This window comes from Culex pipiens, chromosome 2, assembly GCF_016801865.2.
Source record: "Culex pipiens pallens isolate TS chromosome 2, TS_CPP_V2, whole genome shotgun sequence".
Classification (NCBI taxonomy): Eukaryota; Metazoa; Arthropoda; class Insecta; order Diptera; family Culicidae; genus Culex; species Culex pipiens.
Genome location: NC_068938.1, coordinates 199778950 through 199797926, shown reverse-complemented (window position 1 = coordinate 199797926; position 18977 = coordinate 199778950). Strand labels below are relative to the sequence as shown.

Sequence of the window (18977 nt, the reverse complement as noted above, 5' to 3'; positions counted from 1 at the left end):
TGGAAGGAGCGTCACTGACTACGTCCGTAGTCCTGTTAGATCAGTCTTGATCAAGACAGTATAGCTCTGGTTCCTTGCAAGTGTCCTATTTTCTTACCTCCACGTTGGCTTGGTTTTCATGATGACCTAGCTGGTGGCCTGTGGAAACGGCTCGTAAACCTTTGACCGCCGTGGGTCAGAATCGAGACGGCTAAAAGAAAGGGGCGCGCCAATGTGGGACAGGGAAGTAATTTGTGATTGTAGACGGTATTGTTTTGATTCGCAGTATGTTGAGTCAACTGCTGTGGATGTACCTGAGCATCGCAGAACGGGGTTTCTCTTCTTTTCATTGCAGCTACCACCTATTTTCTGTTTATTTTGTTTCACTGATTTTCTAACGCGGCTTCTGTTTACTATCCTCCATTTGATTTCGATTTTACTCATTTGATTCTCTTATTTCTCAACGCTTTTCCACTCTATTTTACCAATTGATGCTGCTGTAACAAACTGTCTGCTTTCCCTTAATTTGGCAACGATATCAATTTTGTTTATCATGTGCCTTTTCTTTATTTATCTATTTGAATAATTTCTCATCTTCCCTGTGAATTGCCCTCAATACTATCCAACCTTGTTTGTTACCTCTATTTATTAACTGTTGTTAATTTCTTTATCTGCTTCATAAATTACTATCTTTCTTTCACTATTGATTCTTTACATAGTATATTTCTTTCACTGTCCAATGTTTTCAATCTTCACCCTTTTCTTCAAACAAATGAGGTTCGAGCCCTTACTTAATTTTTGGAATGATCAAAGAATTAACACAAATATTACTATTGTACTTTTGAAAAACTTTTATAAAATGCTTAGGACCAAAAATTGTAACAAAACACCGCGACAAAAGAAAAAGCAACAGATAAACACGACTCAACAATAGGGAAGATTTCAGGAGAAAACAAAACACAGTAAATAACAATTAGTTTTTGAATTCAAAATAAAACTAAAATAGTTTTTGCTTTAATGAAAGTTGATAGGCACACTTTAAATGGTTAGGCGCTTATACTTACATCAAACCCTACGTAATGTACCACCCCCGGCCGAGTTAAAATGCGTAACCGGAAAAGAAGGTGTGCATGCCTGGCACGAACACTCAAAGCGTGTTCTAGCGTGCTGCTCGTACTGACTCAGAGCAAGGGTGAGATGTAGGTGTAAGGGCAGTGCGTGTTCGTTGGGAACCTAGTGCATAAGATCGGTCAAGGCCCGTTCTTACACTGAAAATTGCGAATTGCGAATTTCAATAATTTTTTAGATTTTTTTTAATAAACTAGGCCGATGCTAATATTTTTTAAAGTTTTTGTTCCTCGGCTCTGGCCGGAGTTGATGGGAGGGCAAAAAAAATATAAATATTAAAATAACATGCCATAGTTCCAACATTTGCATGGAAAAAGTGTTTTAAAATGTATTTTACACTAGTTCAGTTGTTTTGCAATAAAAGTTTTCAAAAAATGTAAAATTTGACGAAAACAAAAATTTTAGCGAAAAAGAACTTTAGCGATAGTAGACATGGAAAATTTTCAAAAATTCAAAAGATTTTTAAATCAACCCAAACATGCTAAAAATGATTCTAAACGCAGGGGAATTCATTTTAAATAGATTTTAACTAATTGCACTTAAATTTTCATAAAAATAATGAAGTTTTTTGTAAAAATATTTTTTTGCCCCCTGATTTTTCGGGCCAACTTTGAAGGAGGGACAAAAACTTTAAATAAAATTTGTACCAGCCTTGTAAGATTTGAAAAAAAAAATATCAACTTTGGGATTTTTTTTGAATTATATTATATGTTTAATTTTTTCTATTATATATTTATTAAATCATTTTTTTTTATTCTATTAATTTATGATCATGATAATTTTTGTTTATTTTTTTAGGTTCTCTTCTTTTGACATATTGTTAATCAATTGAAGTTCTAGAATTAATTTTCTTCAATTCAGAGGTTTTTTTCAAAACCGTTTTAGGACTGCTGAACAACTGAATACAGCTCAGTTGGTTTATTCTTAATCTCAAGCAACCTATCGTTTCTAATCGCATTGCTCAAATTACCCTCAATGCACGTAACAGGTCTGCGTTGCCCATTTTTGCTGAATCTAACGGCCTTTAGCTTCAAATCTATATGCATCACCTTCTCGACCTTCATGGAACTTGGCCGCTGAGCCAGCAGCGTTTCGTTTGACTCCAGCGATCCCCCGTTGCTTATGTTGACCGTGATCAGGTATTCCTTCAGCTGACTCTTCAGCCGTTCGTTCTCCTCCAGCAGTTGCTGCTTCTCCTCCTGAAGACATGCGCAATCGATACGCGCCTTGTTGAATCTCATCCAGAAGTTTTCAAACTTTTTCGCTATACCGAACGTCTCCTTCTTGAACACGTCAAACTCCGTCGACGGTTCCTTTAGCTCATCCTCGTCCACCTCAAACATCTGCCTCTTCACTGCACTGTGAACAAACGGAAGCAGACTTTCGTTTTCCGTCTCAAACTTCTTGCAGAACGTCGCAATCTGGAGGATGGCGTTGCCTCGCTTGAGCAAATTTTGCAAATACTTGAGCGCTCCGTTACTACACACGGCCAGCTGTTTCAGCTTCTCCTCGTCCATCTTGAGTCCGATTTCCATTTCCTGCTTGACGTTCCGAACGCGTTCCTGCAGTTCCATCTTGGACTTTTGCAGCTGCTTCACGTTGAACTCGTGCTCATCTCGGATTGTCGTCAGCTTCAGTCGGAGGTTCGCTATCAAATCGCTCAGCCGTGCGACCTCCACGTAGTGGTTCTGGATGTGGCGCGTGTCATTCGAGTCCTGATCACGCAGTTTGCTGTACTCGTTGCGATACTCTTCCGTGTTGCGTAGATACGTGTTGAGCACCTTCTGAAACTCCTTCCACAGCTTTTCCATGTGACGTTCGCGCTCCTTTGTGATCATTTCCAGCTTCAAGATCATCTGTAAAATGCGATTTAATTGTGAATTACATAATAGAACATTACAATACTCCAATTACGCGCTAAACCATGATCTACTTGAGTGACAACAAGTTGACACTGATTGTCCCACCGAGAGATCATCTCGCCCTATAAAACACCGATTCGTAACGATCACGGTCGCACAGTCAACGTTCCGCAACCGCTGTCAAGTGAGCTTCGCTCAGTGATGAGTGAATACCGCTTGGCATGAGTGCCATAGGAGATCACCGCCGGGTGGTCCTGCTGTTCGTGCTGGTGGCACTGCTAGCCTTCCTGCGGGACACCGCGGCACTCAAATGCCGCACCGAAGATGGACCGTCCAGCGATGAGGTGCGGAAGGTGATCCGGGTCTGCATGAAACAGATTACGACCGAAGCGGAGAACAAGAGCAGCGACGAGTACGAGGATTACGACTCATCGTACTCGGATACGGAGAGTGATGAGCAGGACGGTAAAAACGGTGCCAAGCAGAGTGAGGGATCGCATCGGAATGACGCGAGGGGTAAGAACAGTGATGGCGATAGGAACGGAGGATCGCGATCTTCCGGAAGGAACGATGATCGTCGTATGGGTGAGGGACGCAACCGGAAGAAGAGCAATGATCGAGACCAGGATTGGGACTACTATGGGCATGGGCCGGGTAGAAGAGGTGGTGATGGACGGAACCAGCAGAGCGGACGATACAAACGGCAGTACTACAACGATGGATCTCAAGGTGGTTACGGTTACAGCTATCAGCAAAACGATCGCTACAACCGCGATCGGGAGACCTTCATGAACCCTGGCGCTAACAACAGCTCAACCAACTCCTCCGAAAACCCGGAACGTGATCGAGCCTGCCTGATGCAGTGTTTCTTCCAGGAGATGAAAATGACCAACAGCGAAGGATTCCCGGACAAGCACAAGGTTCTCCACGTAGTCACCAAAGATCTGCGAGACCACGAGCTGAAGGACTTTTACATAGACTCTATCCAGGAGTGCTTCCACATGATCGGCATGGACAACAAACTCAAGGACAAGTGTGACTACTCGATGAAGTTCGTCACGTGTCTCGCTGAAAGGGGTCAAGCCAACTGCAACGATTGGGAAAACGAAGCGATTATGTTCTAGAAGTTAAGATTTAACCCGCACACGCAAGCAATACGCAATGTCCCTCCACACTGCACCCACAAGACAAATAAAAGAGCAACTTACCGAGTTCTTCAGCTCATCCTTCTTGGCCATGTGCTCCTCCTCGGCCTGCCGCCGATCGATCCTCGACTTTTCCGCCAATCCGTAAAACACGCACTCCAGCTCCTTTTGCAGCCCAAACTTCTTCGCCTTATAGTTCGCGATCTCCAAGTCGTAGTTCTCGATGATCTCCCGCTTCTCGACCTCGTACAGCTTCGTGAGGAAGCGCAACCGATCCGCGTGGACGCTCATGATCTTCTCGATCTTCTCCATGTGGGCGTGCAGCATGGTCGAGTAAATTTCCTCTGATTCGTCCAGATCGCAGAGGAGCCGGCGAATGATGCCGTTCTTGTTTTCGATGCACTCGGTGCACATCTTTTCCACCTGTTCGATCTCGTTGCGCATTTCCTTGCACTTTATGTTGCGCAAAATCGATCGCCACTCCTGGTTGATTTTGGCCAGGTTGAGCCTCGAAAAGGCATCCTCGCGCTTCAGTTTGTTCTGGTGGGGATAAATTTTGAGGAAAATATTTCTGGAGTTTGAAAAGGTCCAATAAACCAAAAAAAAAGTTTTTTTTTTTGAAAAGGTCCAATAAACCAAATTTTCAGTTTTTGCTTTTTGGGTGTTTTTTAATACCCCTGACTCAAGGCGGTTTCAAAAACACCCAAAAAGCAAAAACTGGAAATTTGGTTTATTGGACCTTTTCGAAAAAAAAACTCTAGATTTGAAATATCTAGATAGGAATCTCAGCAAGCTAAATAAAAATATGAGAGTACAAAATTCTTCATATCCGGACATTGAAGTTTTACATAATTGGTTCGTTCATATAAGCAATCATTAGAGTTATTCAAACATCCTGAATTTCAGAAATTCGAGCATCTCATCCCAAACATATTTTCCGTACAATTTTTTAGATCCACACAATTAAAACCAGTAATCGATGACGATGGCGGCTCGGAACAGCGTCTGTTCCCCAGGTTAGGGGCGGCTGACTAACAGTCCCAGTGCCAGGGTGGGACTCTAAACAGTCCTGGTACGACGGTCCTCCGGCGAGACAGGGGGTTGGTGATGGCTACACGCACCCGCCGTAAAAACCAAGTGCAGAGAGCTCCAGATGCGAGCCGATCCAATCGCCGACCCGATTTTCGGGGATCCAGGGATTGGAAACTCGGGACGTGGAACTGCAGGTCTCTCAATTTCGATGGGAGCGACCGCATTCTTTCCAACGAATTGCGGGTCCGCGGCCTCGAAGTCGTGGCGCTGCAGGAGGTGTGCTGGACGGGGAAGGACCACCGAGAGTACGGGGGTTATACTATGTACTGGAGCGGCGGCGATACACACGAGCTGGGGACAGCTTTTATCGTGCTGGGCGAAATGGCGAAGCGCGTGATTGGGTGGTGGCCAGTCAACGACAGAATGTGCCGGTTGAGAATCAAGGGCCGATTCTTCAATCTGAGCATTATCAACGTGCACAGCCCGCACATGGGAAGCGACGCCGATGACAAGGACGCTTTCTACGAGCTTCTTGACCGCGAGTACAGGAAGTGTCCAAAACACGATGCCAAGATTGTCATCGGCGATTTGAACGCTCAAGTTGGCCAGGAGGAGGAGTTTAGACCGGTTATTGGGAGGTTCAGCGCCCACCAGCAGACGAACGAGAACGGCCTACGACTCATCGATTTCGCTACCTCCCGAAACATGGCCATTCGTAGTACTTTCTTCCAGCACACCCCCCTATACAAGTACACCTGGAGATCACCTAATGACACGGAGACGCAAATCGACCATGTTCTCATCGATGGTCGGCACTTCTCGGACATAATCGACGTCAGAACCTACCGTGGCGCGGACATCGACTCGGACCACTACCTGGTGGTGGCAAAGCTGCGCCAACGCCTGTCCGAGGTCAACAAGATCCGGTACCGTCGCCCGCAGCGGTATAATCTGGAGCGACTCAAGGATCCGGAGGTCGCTACCCAGTACGCGCGGGAACTCGATGCTGCGTTGCCTGACGAGGGCGAGCTCGCCGAAGCCCCTCTGGAGGCCTGCTGGAGCCACATGGAAGCAGCCATCAACGCAGCGGCATCGAGCGCCATCGGGTACGTGGCCCGAGTTCGACGGAACGGCTGGTTCGACGAGGAATGTCAGGCGATTTGGGACGAGAAGAAAGCAGCGCGGGACAAGTGGCTGCTGCACAACACCCGTGGGAACAAGGAGTCGTATAAACAGTTGCGAAGACAGCAAACCCATCTCTTTCGGGACAAGAAGCGCCGCCTGGAAGAGTTGGAGTGCCAGGACATGGAACAGCTGTATCGCTCCAACGAAACGCGTAAGTTCTACAAGAAACTTAGCCAATCCCGGACTGGCTTCATGCCGCGGGCCGAAATGTGCCGGGATAAGGACGGAGGCATCTTGACGGACGAGCGTGAGGTGATCGAAAGGTGGAAGCAGCACTTCGACGAGCACCTGAACGGCCCAGAGGCGGAGTACCAAGGCGACCGGGGAAACGACGTCAGCGGTATGGTGGACGGCGAGGACGAGCCAGCACCCACGATGAGGGAGGTTAAGGATGCCATCAAGAAGCTGAAGAACAACAAAGCAGCGGGTAAGGATGGTATCGGTGCTGAACTCATCAAGATGGGCCCGGACAAGCTGGCGGCCTGTCTACACCGGCTGATAGTCAAGGTCTGGGACACAGAACAGCTACCGGAGGAGTGGAAAGAGGGAGTAATATGCCCGATCTACAAGAAGGGGGACAAGTTGGAATGTGAGAACTATCGAGCCATCACTATTCTCAACGCGGCCTACAAAGTGCTGTCTCAGATCATCTTCTGTCGTCTGTCGGAGCGAGCAAAGGATTTCGTAGGGACGTACCAAGCCGGTTTCGTGGAGGGGAAATCGACGACGGACCAAATCTTTTTGCTGCGCCAAATCCTCCAAAAATGTCGCGAGTACCAGATCCCGACGCACCACCTGTTCATCGATTTCAAAGCCGCGTACGACTCGGTCGATCGCGAAGAGCTATGGAAGATCATGTACGAGAACGGCTTTCCCGGGAAGCTGATCAGACTGGTGAAATCGACGATGGACGGGGCACGGTGCAGCGTGAAGATTTCGGGAGCGATGTCCGACCCGATCGAATCGCGCAAGGGACTGCGACAAGGCGACGGTATCTCCGGCCTCTGTTTCAACATTGGGCTTGAAGGTGTTATGAGGCGGGCGGGCTTCAACATGCGGGGCACGATCATCAACCGGTCCAACCAGTTCATCTGCTACGCCGACGACATGGACATTGTCGGCAGAACGTTCGAGGATGTGGCCAGGCGGTACACCGAATTGAAGCGGGAAGCGGATAAGGTTGGATTGAAAGTGAATGTTGCGAAGACGAAGTATCTGCTGGCAGGAGGAACCGAGTCCCTTAGGACTCGCATAGGACCGAGCGTGACGATCGACGGCGACGAGTTCGAGGTTGTGGAGGAGTTTGTGTACCTCGGATCGTTGGTGACGTCGGACAACAACTGCAGCAGAGAAATTCGGAGGCGTATCATCACCGGTAGTCGTGCCTACTACGGACTCCACAAGACCTTACGGTCTGGTCACCTTTCCCGGCGTACAAAGTGTACCATGTACGAAACGCTGATAAGACCCGTCGTCCTCTACGGGCACGAGACGTGGACGATGCTCGAGGAGGACCTGCAAGCGCTTGAAGTTTTTGAACGGCGAGTGCTTAGGACGATCTTTGGCGGCGTGCGTGTGAACACTGTATGGAGGAGAAGGATGAACCACGAGCTGGCGCAACTCTACGGCAAGCCAAGTATTCGGAAGGTCGCCAAGGCTGGCCGAATCCGGTGGGCCGGACACGTCGCAAGAATGCCGGACGCGCTGGATGCGCGCCAACCGAACCAGACTATCAATCCGGTGAAGTTGGTGTTTAATTCGGAGCCGGTTGGAACGCGGCGGAGGGGGGCGCAACGTGCGAGGTGGTTAGACCAAGTGGAGGAAGATCTGAGAAGTGTGGGAGTTCCGAGTCGGAATTGGAGAGTAGCAGCCCTAGACCGAGTTCAGTGGCAGCGCATCTGGAGACAGCTCATGACCCGGAGGTTGTACGAGCAGTAAAAGTAAGTAAGTAATCGATGACGAAAACTTAAATTTGAACCACCCTAGTCTCCATGCAGTTTTGGCAGCTATCCATAGAAAAGTGGTGTGAAAATATCTAAAAATCTGTACATTGGGATGGGGTTTTCTGATCAATTTGCTGTCTATAGGTAATATTGAGGATAATGCAAAAAAGTTTCCTTTTTTGTCGCCTATTAGATTCAAATGTCCATATTAGATTCAAGTTATTTGATCTTAATTTCTCGATCCTCTATCCACAAAACCACGACTAACGATCGAGAAAATGTCGATATGTGTTCGAAGCGAAGCATCAATTAAATACAAATAAATAATATCAAAAAATAAAAAAATAAATTAAAAAAATGCCATGAAAAATTAAAATTATTTGCAGCGATCTTATTTAATATTTAAGTTTTTTTTTAGATTTTTAGATTTGGTACTATGTACCAAATAATTCAATGTTAAGTATTTTTTTATTCTTAAAATTTTTAGAATCTGCTTTTTTTTAAATTAAAAAATATAGCTTTTTAAAAAAGAAATATTTTTCTTTTAATCTTTCAAATCTTTAAATGTTTTAAAATTGTGTTTTTTTTTAATTTTTTCTATCTTTATTTTTTATTGAATTTTTGAAATTACAAATTTTGATCGTAATTTCGGGATCCACGATCGAGATAAAAATTTAAATCGTAGAGAAAATTCTCGTATGTTTGGCAGGTTATGTACTCGCTCCTAACTCCATACAATTTGCTGATTTTCACAACTTATTTTGTAAATATTTTGATAGAAACTTACTTGCTCACTTCCTATTGAGCTATTTTTCATTCGTTTTCAGTTGAAAACGTTTTGACTTCCTCACCTCACTGAGGCAAAGCTATAAAATCACTCGAAATGAACTTCTTAAATACACCTCCTAGCCTACCTAGGTATACCTTCACTTATACCTATCGACTCAGAATCAAATTCTGAACAAATGTCTGTGAGGATGTGTGTAGACATGATTTTTTTCCACACGATTATCTCAGAACTGGCTGAACCGATTTTGGCCGGATCCGCCTTATTCTGTTCGTTTTGGGGACCCTATTAAATTTTATTCTGTGTAGTGAAGTATTTTTAAAGTTATGCCATGAAAAAGTTTTTTGTAGCTACAAAAAAGGGTGATTTTTGAATAAACTCTAAGGACGGGTCTTTTTGCTTACGCGCGAGAGTCGCACAGTATGCATATCGCCCGGTTGCCACATTGCTTAAGCAGTGTCTGCGACTCTTCTGGAAAAAGTCTGTATTAATTATGTTGCCAAATACTTCATTTTGTCTCGACAAAGATTTACACAAACTTTTTACTGAAATATACAACTCATAAGACATTGTTTACTGAAACTAGGGGGACAGCATGCAATTCCATCGTGCACCTAATGTTGGCATATCAGCACTTTCAAATTCAATTACAGCCCCCCCCCTTTCTCCTTTATTTTGAGAGTTGGTTAAAAAAGAATTGAAAATTTCTGTTCTGATAAAACAATAATTATAAAAAATAAATGAAAAAAAATAATAAAATAAAATGAAAAAAAAAAAATTATGTTATTCAAAAAAAAACTTAAAATAATTTGTAAATCGAGAATTTAAAAGTGCAACATGGAGTTAAACTTTCTGTCAAGGTGTTTACCATGATAGATGCGAAAATTTCACTCCATGTTACCGGCTCACATCTCTCTTTTTTAATTTCTCGATACAACATAAATGTGAAGAAGGCACCAACTACCTTAAGGTGGATTAAGTAACGTTTTTTTTTTATGAGCTGTAACTGAGCATAAAAGTGCTAATATGGCAACATTAGAGGCACGATGGAGTTAGATACTGTTCTTCTACAACTGTAAGTTATAATTTGTCGATGGTAGATAGAAATCATACATACACACTATATGGACATTACGATAGAAATTACGACGGAAAATTTCTACATTTCTGTACCAAGAATAACAGAACTCAAATGAGTGCTATGAAGTTTAAATTTTCAGCACTTTTATCGTATAGAACAATACTTTTCAAAATTATTTAGATCTTTGACGAGGCAAACGGTGAGTCGCCTATACCCAGGCCTAAACACATAAAATATTTTCTTCAAGTACATACCTTCATAAAAGTGGCAATCAGTTGCTGCTTCCGGCGCCTAGCTTCCTCTTCCATGTCTGCCCGATGCTGGAGGTACCTGGCCCGTTCCTCCTCGGACATCTTGGCCAGTTTGTTCTTGTTTCCTCCCTTTTTCTTGCCCATTTTGAAGTGTTTTTAAACGATTACTTTTTCCGAATAATTAAATTGCACCAACTGACCAGCAAATGTGAACTAAATCCTCTAATTCTAGTTATTTCGTTTGTTAAACAAAGTTTTTAATTGGGGTGTTGCTGAGGAAACGGCCTGAAATGGGGGGAACCCTTCAACAGGTCCTCGAAACGCGCGTAACGACCACGTTTAATCGATACGACCCGTGAAGCTTGTTGGTAAGACATTTTAGTTTAAAGTAAAACCCACGCGATGGCGGACACGATTGAGGAAATATTCTCCGGTGATTCCGAGGAGGACATCGAAACCGTTAAAAATATGATCGAAAAGATCCGGCTGGAGATCATGGCTTACGGCGAGGGCGAGCATGACTCGTACGATCCGGAAAGTTTGCAAAAGGTTGAGTTTAACATTCAAATCAATCGGGTCACGTTGATCCTGCAGGAAATGAGTGAAACGTTGGAAGTGTTGTTCTGCTTGCCGGTGATCGTTCGGGACCAGAAGCTGATGGACAAGTACTTTGACGCCGGGGAACAGGACGTGCTGAGATTGTTGTGCAAGTACATGAAGACAAAGGATGACACCGGTGGATCGGTTCCGGAAGTGGTCAATGTGGGATCATGTTTAGTTGATCAAGATATTGGTTTATTTAAATAGATCTACTTTTAGTTGGAAGATTTTCAATTCCATTCAACAAAGTTCATCGAATTGGTAGAGATGGTCTCCAACAAGGAACTCCACAAGGTCATCGCTGGTCATCTGAAGAACGTAACGTGTCCTTTTTAGTCATTTTTAGTAAGTTATTAACTAGCACTTAATTCCCGAAAAGCTACCCGGAGTGTACCGGAAGTTCCTGTCCAACATCCGCGAGTTTCGCAAGTTTACGATCACTAAGATGAAGATGACCGCGCAGAAGGACCTGGCCAAGGAGAAGATCCTGCACCGGATGTGGCAAACGAACGAGCGTAACATCAAGGAAATCGTCAAGATAGAGCAGGTGCTGCAGGAAAAGCAAACCTCGTTCCGGGCGGAGATTGAGGAGAAGACCGCCATCATTGAGCGGTACAAGGCGGAGATCAAGCAGCTGGAGCAGCAGAGCAAGCGCGAGATAAACGCATTCATGTGGGAAATTTATTTTTACCATTTTTATTTTTTAATTATTCTTATTTTCAAATTATTTCAAACTCTATTTATGCATTTAGTTTTTTTTATTTCTGTCGTTTAAAATAAGCAAACAATTTATGTAAATCTTCTTATTATTATATTTTTCTCCTCACGCACAAAAATGTTTTGTAGTATCTGCTTGTACGCGGTTTGATTCAACAAAAATTTTTGTATAATCAACAACTTTTTTTGCATCGAATCAACTCTCAAATTTTGTTGTGTCAAATCGGGGTATTTTTAATAATATAAGTAATTGACCAATACGTCATTTTTATTTGATTAAAAATTTAATCAGTGACGATTGCCGCAATGTTTCATTTTATATTCCATTGTGCAGGTTTTTGATAAATATTTTTGAATGATTTTTTGTAAAATTCATTAATGTGAATCGGTTTGAAATATTTATTTAGAAGCTTGATTTTTTTAAATTATTAATTGAAACAATTTGAAATTAAACTAATATGAATTGTTATGTTGGTTGCAATTATTTTTTTACAAAATCGCTCTAAATATTTAAAAAAAGATTACCGTTTTTCTCAAAAACCACCTTGACTGACAACTTTTGAATAATTGTTGAGATTTTTTTTAGATTTTGGCAGCGATTTTTATTTTTTTCTTTTTTTCACTTGGAACAAATTATTTGTATGCTTTCCCTTACGTCAAAAGAAGTAATTAAAATCATTACTTTTTCTTAGAAGTATTCCTACAATAATACGAAAAATATTAGAAAGATTCAATCAAACAATGCAATTTTTTAATTAAAGAAATGTTATTTGATGCTAGTTAGGCATGTGTTTTTTCAATTTAAATATTTTAATTTTTTATTCATCTCTGAACATTTTCTTTTCTTAGGCATATTTGATCAGGCCAAAGTTGGTTGAGGCATTTCCATTATTTAAAAAATATGTGTTTTTTTCTGAGTGTTTGCTCAATTCGACGACATCTTGTAAGGGGTCATCCATAATCTACGTAGAACGTTTTTATAATGCTTGAGGCGACTGAAAATGAAAACAGACTCGATTTTCCGAAGGTTTGTATGGGACTTCGAATAATCGAACCAAGACCAAAAAACATTTTTTATGTTTTTCTAATTTCTTACTCTAAACTTCAAATTCGAGTTCTGCGACCCCAATTTAGTCGAATTTGCATATTAGATCGCCTTTGAACCAAAATTGAAATTGCCATTAAGGAGGATCGAAGCAAGCCGCGCGCGTGTCGTGACGTTTTGAAATTTAGCTCCGCGGATTTTTCCTTTCTCATTTTAATATTTTTAGTATTTTTAGTGAAATTTTAGTTAAAAATGTGGATAGTCCGGGAAGTTGAGAGTCGGTTTTTGAATGCTGGATTGAAGAGGAACTAAGCGACGGAATATCAAATTGGTGGTGGCGAAAAGTGTAGTTTCCGACTGATGAGCGTCGTCTTTGGCGTTGGAATTACGGTGGCAGCTTTGGACACATCTTCAGTTTTCGGCTTGGAGTGTTTCTGAGGTTCAGGGTTTCTGTGCTGGAACACATCTAGGTTCCATAAAAGTGGAAATTGTGATTTTGTAAATTAGAGTTCTTTGATGAAGCTCTGCCCCAACGCAAGGAAAACAGAAGAAAAGGACCTCTACTAAGAAGCAGAGCCTTTAGAAGCTGTTGGTGGAAATTCCGGAGCGGTAGAACGGCTGTTTTGGTTCCTGTTGTCCTATGCCGGTGAGCTCTTTCCATTTTGGGTCCTTATTTAGTGTTCATGTATTAATCACATAACAGAAAAAAATATTTGAAGTTGTTGTTATCAATGTCATGGCAACGTACTTTTTCCTTTTTTTATTTATTGAAATAATTATTACACTTTTCAGTGATTTATTACGTTCCCCAATTTAATTTGTGCAAGAAATAACTTCAGTTTGGTTATAATTATTATTTTTTCATAGCCTGATGGATGTTTTGAAGATCTTTTTCGTTTTTTTAGTTTTGAATACTTCTTCTTTTTAACTAAATACTTCTGAACAGTTTATTTTATGGGTTTCTGAACATATATGTTGTCAAACAATGGTGTGAATAAAACATTTTTAAAACTTTCACTTCTGTTTTTTATAATCCATTTAAAATTTTAACTCAACAGTTTTTGGATCCATCTGGTGTCTACACGAATATTCTATGGAGCTTTGTTTAGTTTTAGATATATCATATCATTAAATTTCAGTCCAGCTTTTGGAACTTTCTGGGAAAAAATAAATAAATAAAGATATATATGTTCTTATTTTCCAATTTTGGCATCAATAACGTTTTTGTTAAGTTGTTGTTGTTTGTTGATTTTATTTGAGAAACTTCAATCCTGTGGGTCATTCGCTTTCGTTTTTTAGTGTGCCAAAATTAAATTAACGCATTAAATGTATAGCGCTTTTAAAACATTTTCAAATTGACAATAGAAATATGCCTTCTATTTTTATTCAATCTTTTTTTTTTCTTAACAAAAATTCATGTTAATGCTGCCAAGATCGGGACAGATTATAATATTATATTGAAATTAAGTCTTGACAACTGCCCCGATTGAAAAAAAACTATCATTTTTGTTTAATAATCCATTTAACCAATTAATCTTTCAGTTTTTGGATCACCCTGGTGGCTAAATTTGAATGTATTTCATAAATGATCTTGGACAAGTAACAGGAAATAATGTTTGCATTGATTTTCAGGAATAATTTCGGAACCATCTGGGAGATTTTCAAAATAAAATATTCAAGTAGTTATTTCTTGTAATCTCTTGGTTTTGGAATCACTAATATTTTTGGATAGTATTTTCTAAGATAAAATAAATCAATTTCCCTATTTTAGCATTTCTGATAGTTATGTATTTTGTCTTGTTTTTTTTTTGTAATGTTATTTTTGTTTTGAATGCCAATATAAAATTAGTGTTTCCAAAATTAAGGCAGTTGTTTAAACCCTACACAGAAAAAAATATGTAAATTTTCATGTCATGTAAACAGTGTTTCACATGTAAACTTGTAAAATGTAAAATTAAAATCATATGTAAAATGCTGAATCAGATGTAATGAGCAATCATGTAAAATCTATTTGCATGTAATTGATAAATATCATGTAATTGGAATTGATTTTGCCATTTATACACACATCTGAATCATGTAAATGCTGAAATAATGTAAAGTAATCCTATGTAAATTCGTATCATATGTACATTTACATTGCAGCTGCTGTTAATTGAGTGACAGTTCATCAAATCAAAACAGTTGTAATGTATTGTTGTTTGGAAGCGGTCGTTTTAAAATGGGTTTTATTGAATGCGCTTTCATTTATGCAACTATTCGCTTAAAGGAAGCTTAGGTGAGATCGAAGTAGGTTGCGCGGCAGGTCGGATGCAAATTTTTCTGCTCGTGTCATTTTTATGAAGTTTTTCGGGTTTTTTTCTATCTGTTTGAGTAAAACATAGTAATTCGAACGGTTTGTGAATGTTGCGGAACCCGGTGCGCGCCCGTTGGAAGAGAAGAAAAGTACTTCGTCTACGCCGGTAGGGGATTGTCTACGTTCGCGTTTGGAACAGCTTTCTGCCGGATGCCGATAGCCATCAAGTTCTGGTCCAAGATCTTCTCGACCCTTGAGGAGGCCCAGCAGAAGCTGGCCAACGTGTACAAGAGTATGGAGCTGTCTGACAGGAACATTTCGGAAGGACTGCGGGAAAATACTACGGACGGGGAATCGGAACAACTCAAGAATGAAGCTTTTCAATATTTTTCCACGAACATCAAAATTGAAGAGATGAAAATTTTCTGAAGACTCCGTTGTTTGGTGAGACCTTTCCTTTTTAATACAGGCAATTCTTTCACTCATTCTGACATATTTACAACTCATTAAAGACAAACCACGCCAATCTTATTATATACGCGGTAGGGTGTTCCCTCGGTCGTTCGCTGTGAGTTGTGGATTGCCTGCTTCTCTAATGAAGGTTCGACTGAGGGGGCATGCTTATTAATTTCTCGTCGCTCCATACCCTCAGTGACGTGATGGGAGCAAGGGCGTCTATGCGAAGTGTCCCTACACCCGCTACAAATTTCTGGCGCTTGGGGAGGGAAGAGGGAAACCATTTTGATAAATGCGCCGGTATTTGTAGCACTAAAATTCGTGCAAAAAAACTTATGCATGTGGGTGTACAGATTACGGAGTAAAAGATGATCGAATTGTTCACCTAGCGCTCACATGTGTTCCAGGACCAAGTTGCCTGCGGGTATGGGGATCATACATACATACATACATATTTGCATATTAGATCGCCTTTTAAATTTTAATATACATTTTTTCAATTTGTTATCATCGCCATTTTAGCCGCCAGCTTGGATTCAAAAAACTCTAAATCAGTTTAATGTAGTGTATGGGATGTCTTTAGTTCTGTAAAACACTTTTTAAATTTATAGCTTGGCCGATATAAAAATGTCGCACCTTGTACGTTAATTTGGTAATATCAAATTAAATTCTTAATTTCATTAGAAAATACCTTCAATATAACGTCATCGATAACATTGAAAATCCCATTTTAAGTGAGGAATCGGACCAGAAAATGTTTCGCTACTTTGAACGCTCCGATCAACGCTACGAAGAACTTCAGAAGGATGCACTGCTGAAAGCAAAGGAGTACCAAAATACCCTGGAGGAGGATCTCCGTGTTGAGAAGGAAAATCGGCTCAAGAAAGCCAAGCTTACCCAGCAACTGAAACTGTTGCTCAACAAGTACGACAAGGACGCTGGCGAGCGCACCAAGGAGTTGAACGCGTTGGACGACAATTTGAGGGCTCGCCAGGAGGAGTTTGACGAGTGGAAGAGAACCGTCTTCGATCCGCAGGAAAAGAAGTGAGTTGAACTTCAACGTGGCGACCAACATTGAAAAACCCCGTTTTATCCTCGCAGATACTACGAAGCAATCGAGGAGCGCAGACTAGACGAGCTTCGAGCGCAACTGCAGCTAGTTCGGGCATTCATGATGAGCAGAGCCGCCCGGGTTCTTCAACGGGCCTGGCGTTCCGTGGCCGAGAGGAAGCGCAAAATGCGGGGACGCCGTGGAGGACGCCGCGGAAAGGGCAAGAAGTAATATATGTTGAAGTATTTCTCTTATCGGAAATTGGCAGGAAAAAAAACAATCAAAAAAATCAAACTAATCAAAAATTTACACAGTATTTTGAAAGTATTAATCCTTTTGCAGGAAGTAAATTCAGTAGTATTTATGGTTCCTTCTTTTGGGCAAGATTTTGGATGACTCGTGATGGCATTCAATTCGATTTTATATTTAGCTGTTTTATGAGTGTGAAATGTTTTGACATGAAATTAAAACTTGATCTTAGTAGCATTGCTCTTTTATTCAATATATCACCAGATATTTCATAACTCTACACAAAAGAAAGAAATATAGTGTAACTTTCTGAAAAAAAAGTTCAAGATGGTATGTCAGAGACATAACCGAAAGACATAGGACCAAACAATTTGAATGTGTTTTTGGATTGCTAGTGAAATCTGAAATAAGATTATTTTATTTTGTTTCATAGATTTGTCGGCAAAATTGTAATAAATGTTCTCCCAAGGTGAACCTTCCATGAGGGCACCGGCAACTCCAGGTTGTGGCCACTACGGTCGAAATGTCAATTTTCATGTTCAGTATCAAAAACCATGAATTTTGATACCCATATTGCCACAACTCGTATGGTTCTGTTAAAGACCCTCCGGGCCCCGGGGAAACCTTCTTTGAGGGCACCGGCCACTCCAGGTTGTGGCCACTACTGTCGAAATGGCCATTATTATGTTCAGTATCAAAAACCATGAATTTTGATACCCATATTGCCACAACTCGTATGTTTCTGTAAATGTCCCCCCAGGCCCCGGGGGAACCTTCTTTGAGGGCACCGGCCACTCCAGGTTGTGGCCACTACTGTCGAAATGGCCATTATTATGTTCAGTATCAAAAACCATGAATTTTGATACCCATATTGCCACAACTCGTATGTTTCTGTAAATGTCCCCCCAGGCCCCGGGGGAACCTTCTTTGAGGGCACCGGCCACTCCAGGTTGTGGCCACTACTGTCGAAATGGCCATTATTATGTTCAGTATCAAAAACCATGAATTTTGATACCCATATTGCCACAACTCGTATGTTTCTGTAAATGTCCCCCCAGGCCCCGAGGGAACCTTCTTTGAGGGCACCGGCCACTCCAGGTTGTGGCCACTACTGTCGAAATGGCCATTATTATGTTCAGTATCAAAAACCATGAATTTTGATACTCATATTGCCACAACTCGTATGTTTCTGTAAATGTCCCCCCAGGCCCCGGGGGAACCTTCTTTGAGGGCACCGGCCACTCCAGGTTGTGGCCACTACTGTCGAAATGGCCATTATTATGTTCAGTATCAAAAACCATGAATTTTGATACTCATACTGCCAAAACTCGTATGTTTCTGTAAATGTCCCCCCAGGCCCCGGGGGAACCTTCTTTGAGGGCACCGGCCACTCCAGGTTGTGGCCACTACTGTCGAAATGGCCATTATTATGTTCAGTATCAAAAACCATGAATTTTGATACCCATATTGCCACAACTCGTATGTTTCTGTAAATGTCCCCCCAGGCCCCGGGGGAACCTTCTTTGAGGGCACCGGCCACTCCAGGTTGTGGCCACTACTGTCGAAATGGCCATTATTATGTTCAGTATCAAAAACCATGAATTTTGATACTCATATTGCCACAACTCGTATGTTTCTGTAAATGTCCCCCCAGGCCCCGGGGGAACCTTCTTTGAGGGCACCGGTCACTCCAGGTTGTGGCCACTACTGTCGAAATGGCCATTATTATGTTCAGTATCAAAAACCATGAATTTTGATACCCATATTGCCACAACTCGTATGTTTCTGTAAATGTCCCCCCAGGCCCCGGGGGAACCTTCTTTGAGGGCACCGGCCACTCCAGGTTGTGGCCACTACTGTCGAAATGGCCATTATTATGTTCAGTATCAAAAACCATGAATTTTGATACCCATACTGCCACAACTCGTATGTTTCTGTAAATGTCCCCCCAGGCCCCGGGGGAACCTTCTTTGAGGGCACCGGCCACTCCAGGTTGTGGCCACTACTGTCGAAATGGCCATTATTATGTTCAGTATCAAAAACCATGAATTTTGATACTCATATTGCCACAACTCGTATGTTTCTGTAAATGTCCCCCCAGGCCCCGGGGGAACCTTCTTTGAGGGCACCGGCCACTCCAGGTTGTGGCCACTACTGTCGAAATGGCCAT

General features: G+C 41.9%; 3 protein-coding genes across 4 annotated transcripts; 2 read left to right on the top strand and 1 right to left on the bottom strand.

Annotated features, from left to right (window-relative positions):
• Positions 1–84: 84 nt before the first annotated feature.
• LOC120425514 (dynein regulatory complex subunit 2) lies at positions 85–10709 on the bottom strand. The gene is made up of 3 exons (XM_039590062.2): positions 10397–10709; positions 4178–4654; positions 85–2963 (listed from the first exon to the last, which is right to left on the bottom strand). Exons 1-3 carry the CDS (start codon positions 10535–10537, stop codon positions 1989–1991), a joined length of 1593 nt encoding a protein of 530 aa, XP_039445996.1. The 5' UTR covers positions 10538–10709; the 3' UTR covers positions 85–1988.
• LOC120425517 (general odorant-binding protein 71) lies at positions 2974–4236 on the top strand. Its single transcript, XM_039590066.2, has one exon. The coding sequence runs from the start codon at positions 3191–3193 to the stop codon at positions 4091–4093; it is 903 nt and encodes a 300-aa protein (XP_039446000.1). The 5' UTR covers positions 2974–3190; the 3' UTR covers positions 4094–4236.
• A 21-nt stretch (positions 10710–10730) lies between the features above and the next one.
• Positions 10731–17041, top strand: LOC120425515 (dynein regulatory complex protein 9). Of its 2 annotated transcripts, XM_039590063.2 has the most exons (6): positions 10731–11155; positions 11213–11311; positions 11373–11665; positions 16243–16551; positions 16609–16785; positions 16901–17041. In XM_039590063.2, the coding sequence occupies exons 1-6, from the start codon at positions 10796–10798 to the stop codon at positions 16905–16907; spliced, it is 1245 nt and encodes a 414-aa protein (XP_039445997.1). In that variant the 5' UTR covers positions 10731–10795; the 3' UTR covers positions 16908–17041. The 2 variants fall into 2 exon arrangements, with proteins under 2 accessions (XP_039445997.1, XP_039445998.1); XM_039590064.2 differs by lacking the exon at positions 16901–17041 and having other exon boundaries at positions 16609–16789.
• The last annotated feature ends 1936 nt before the right edge of the window (positions 17042–18977 follow it).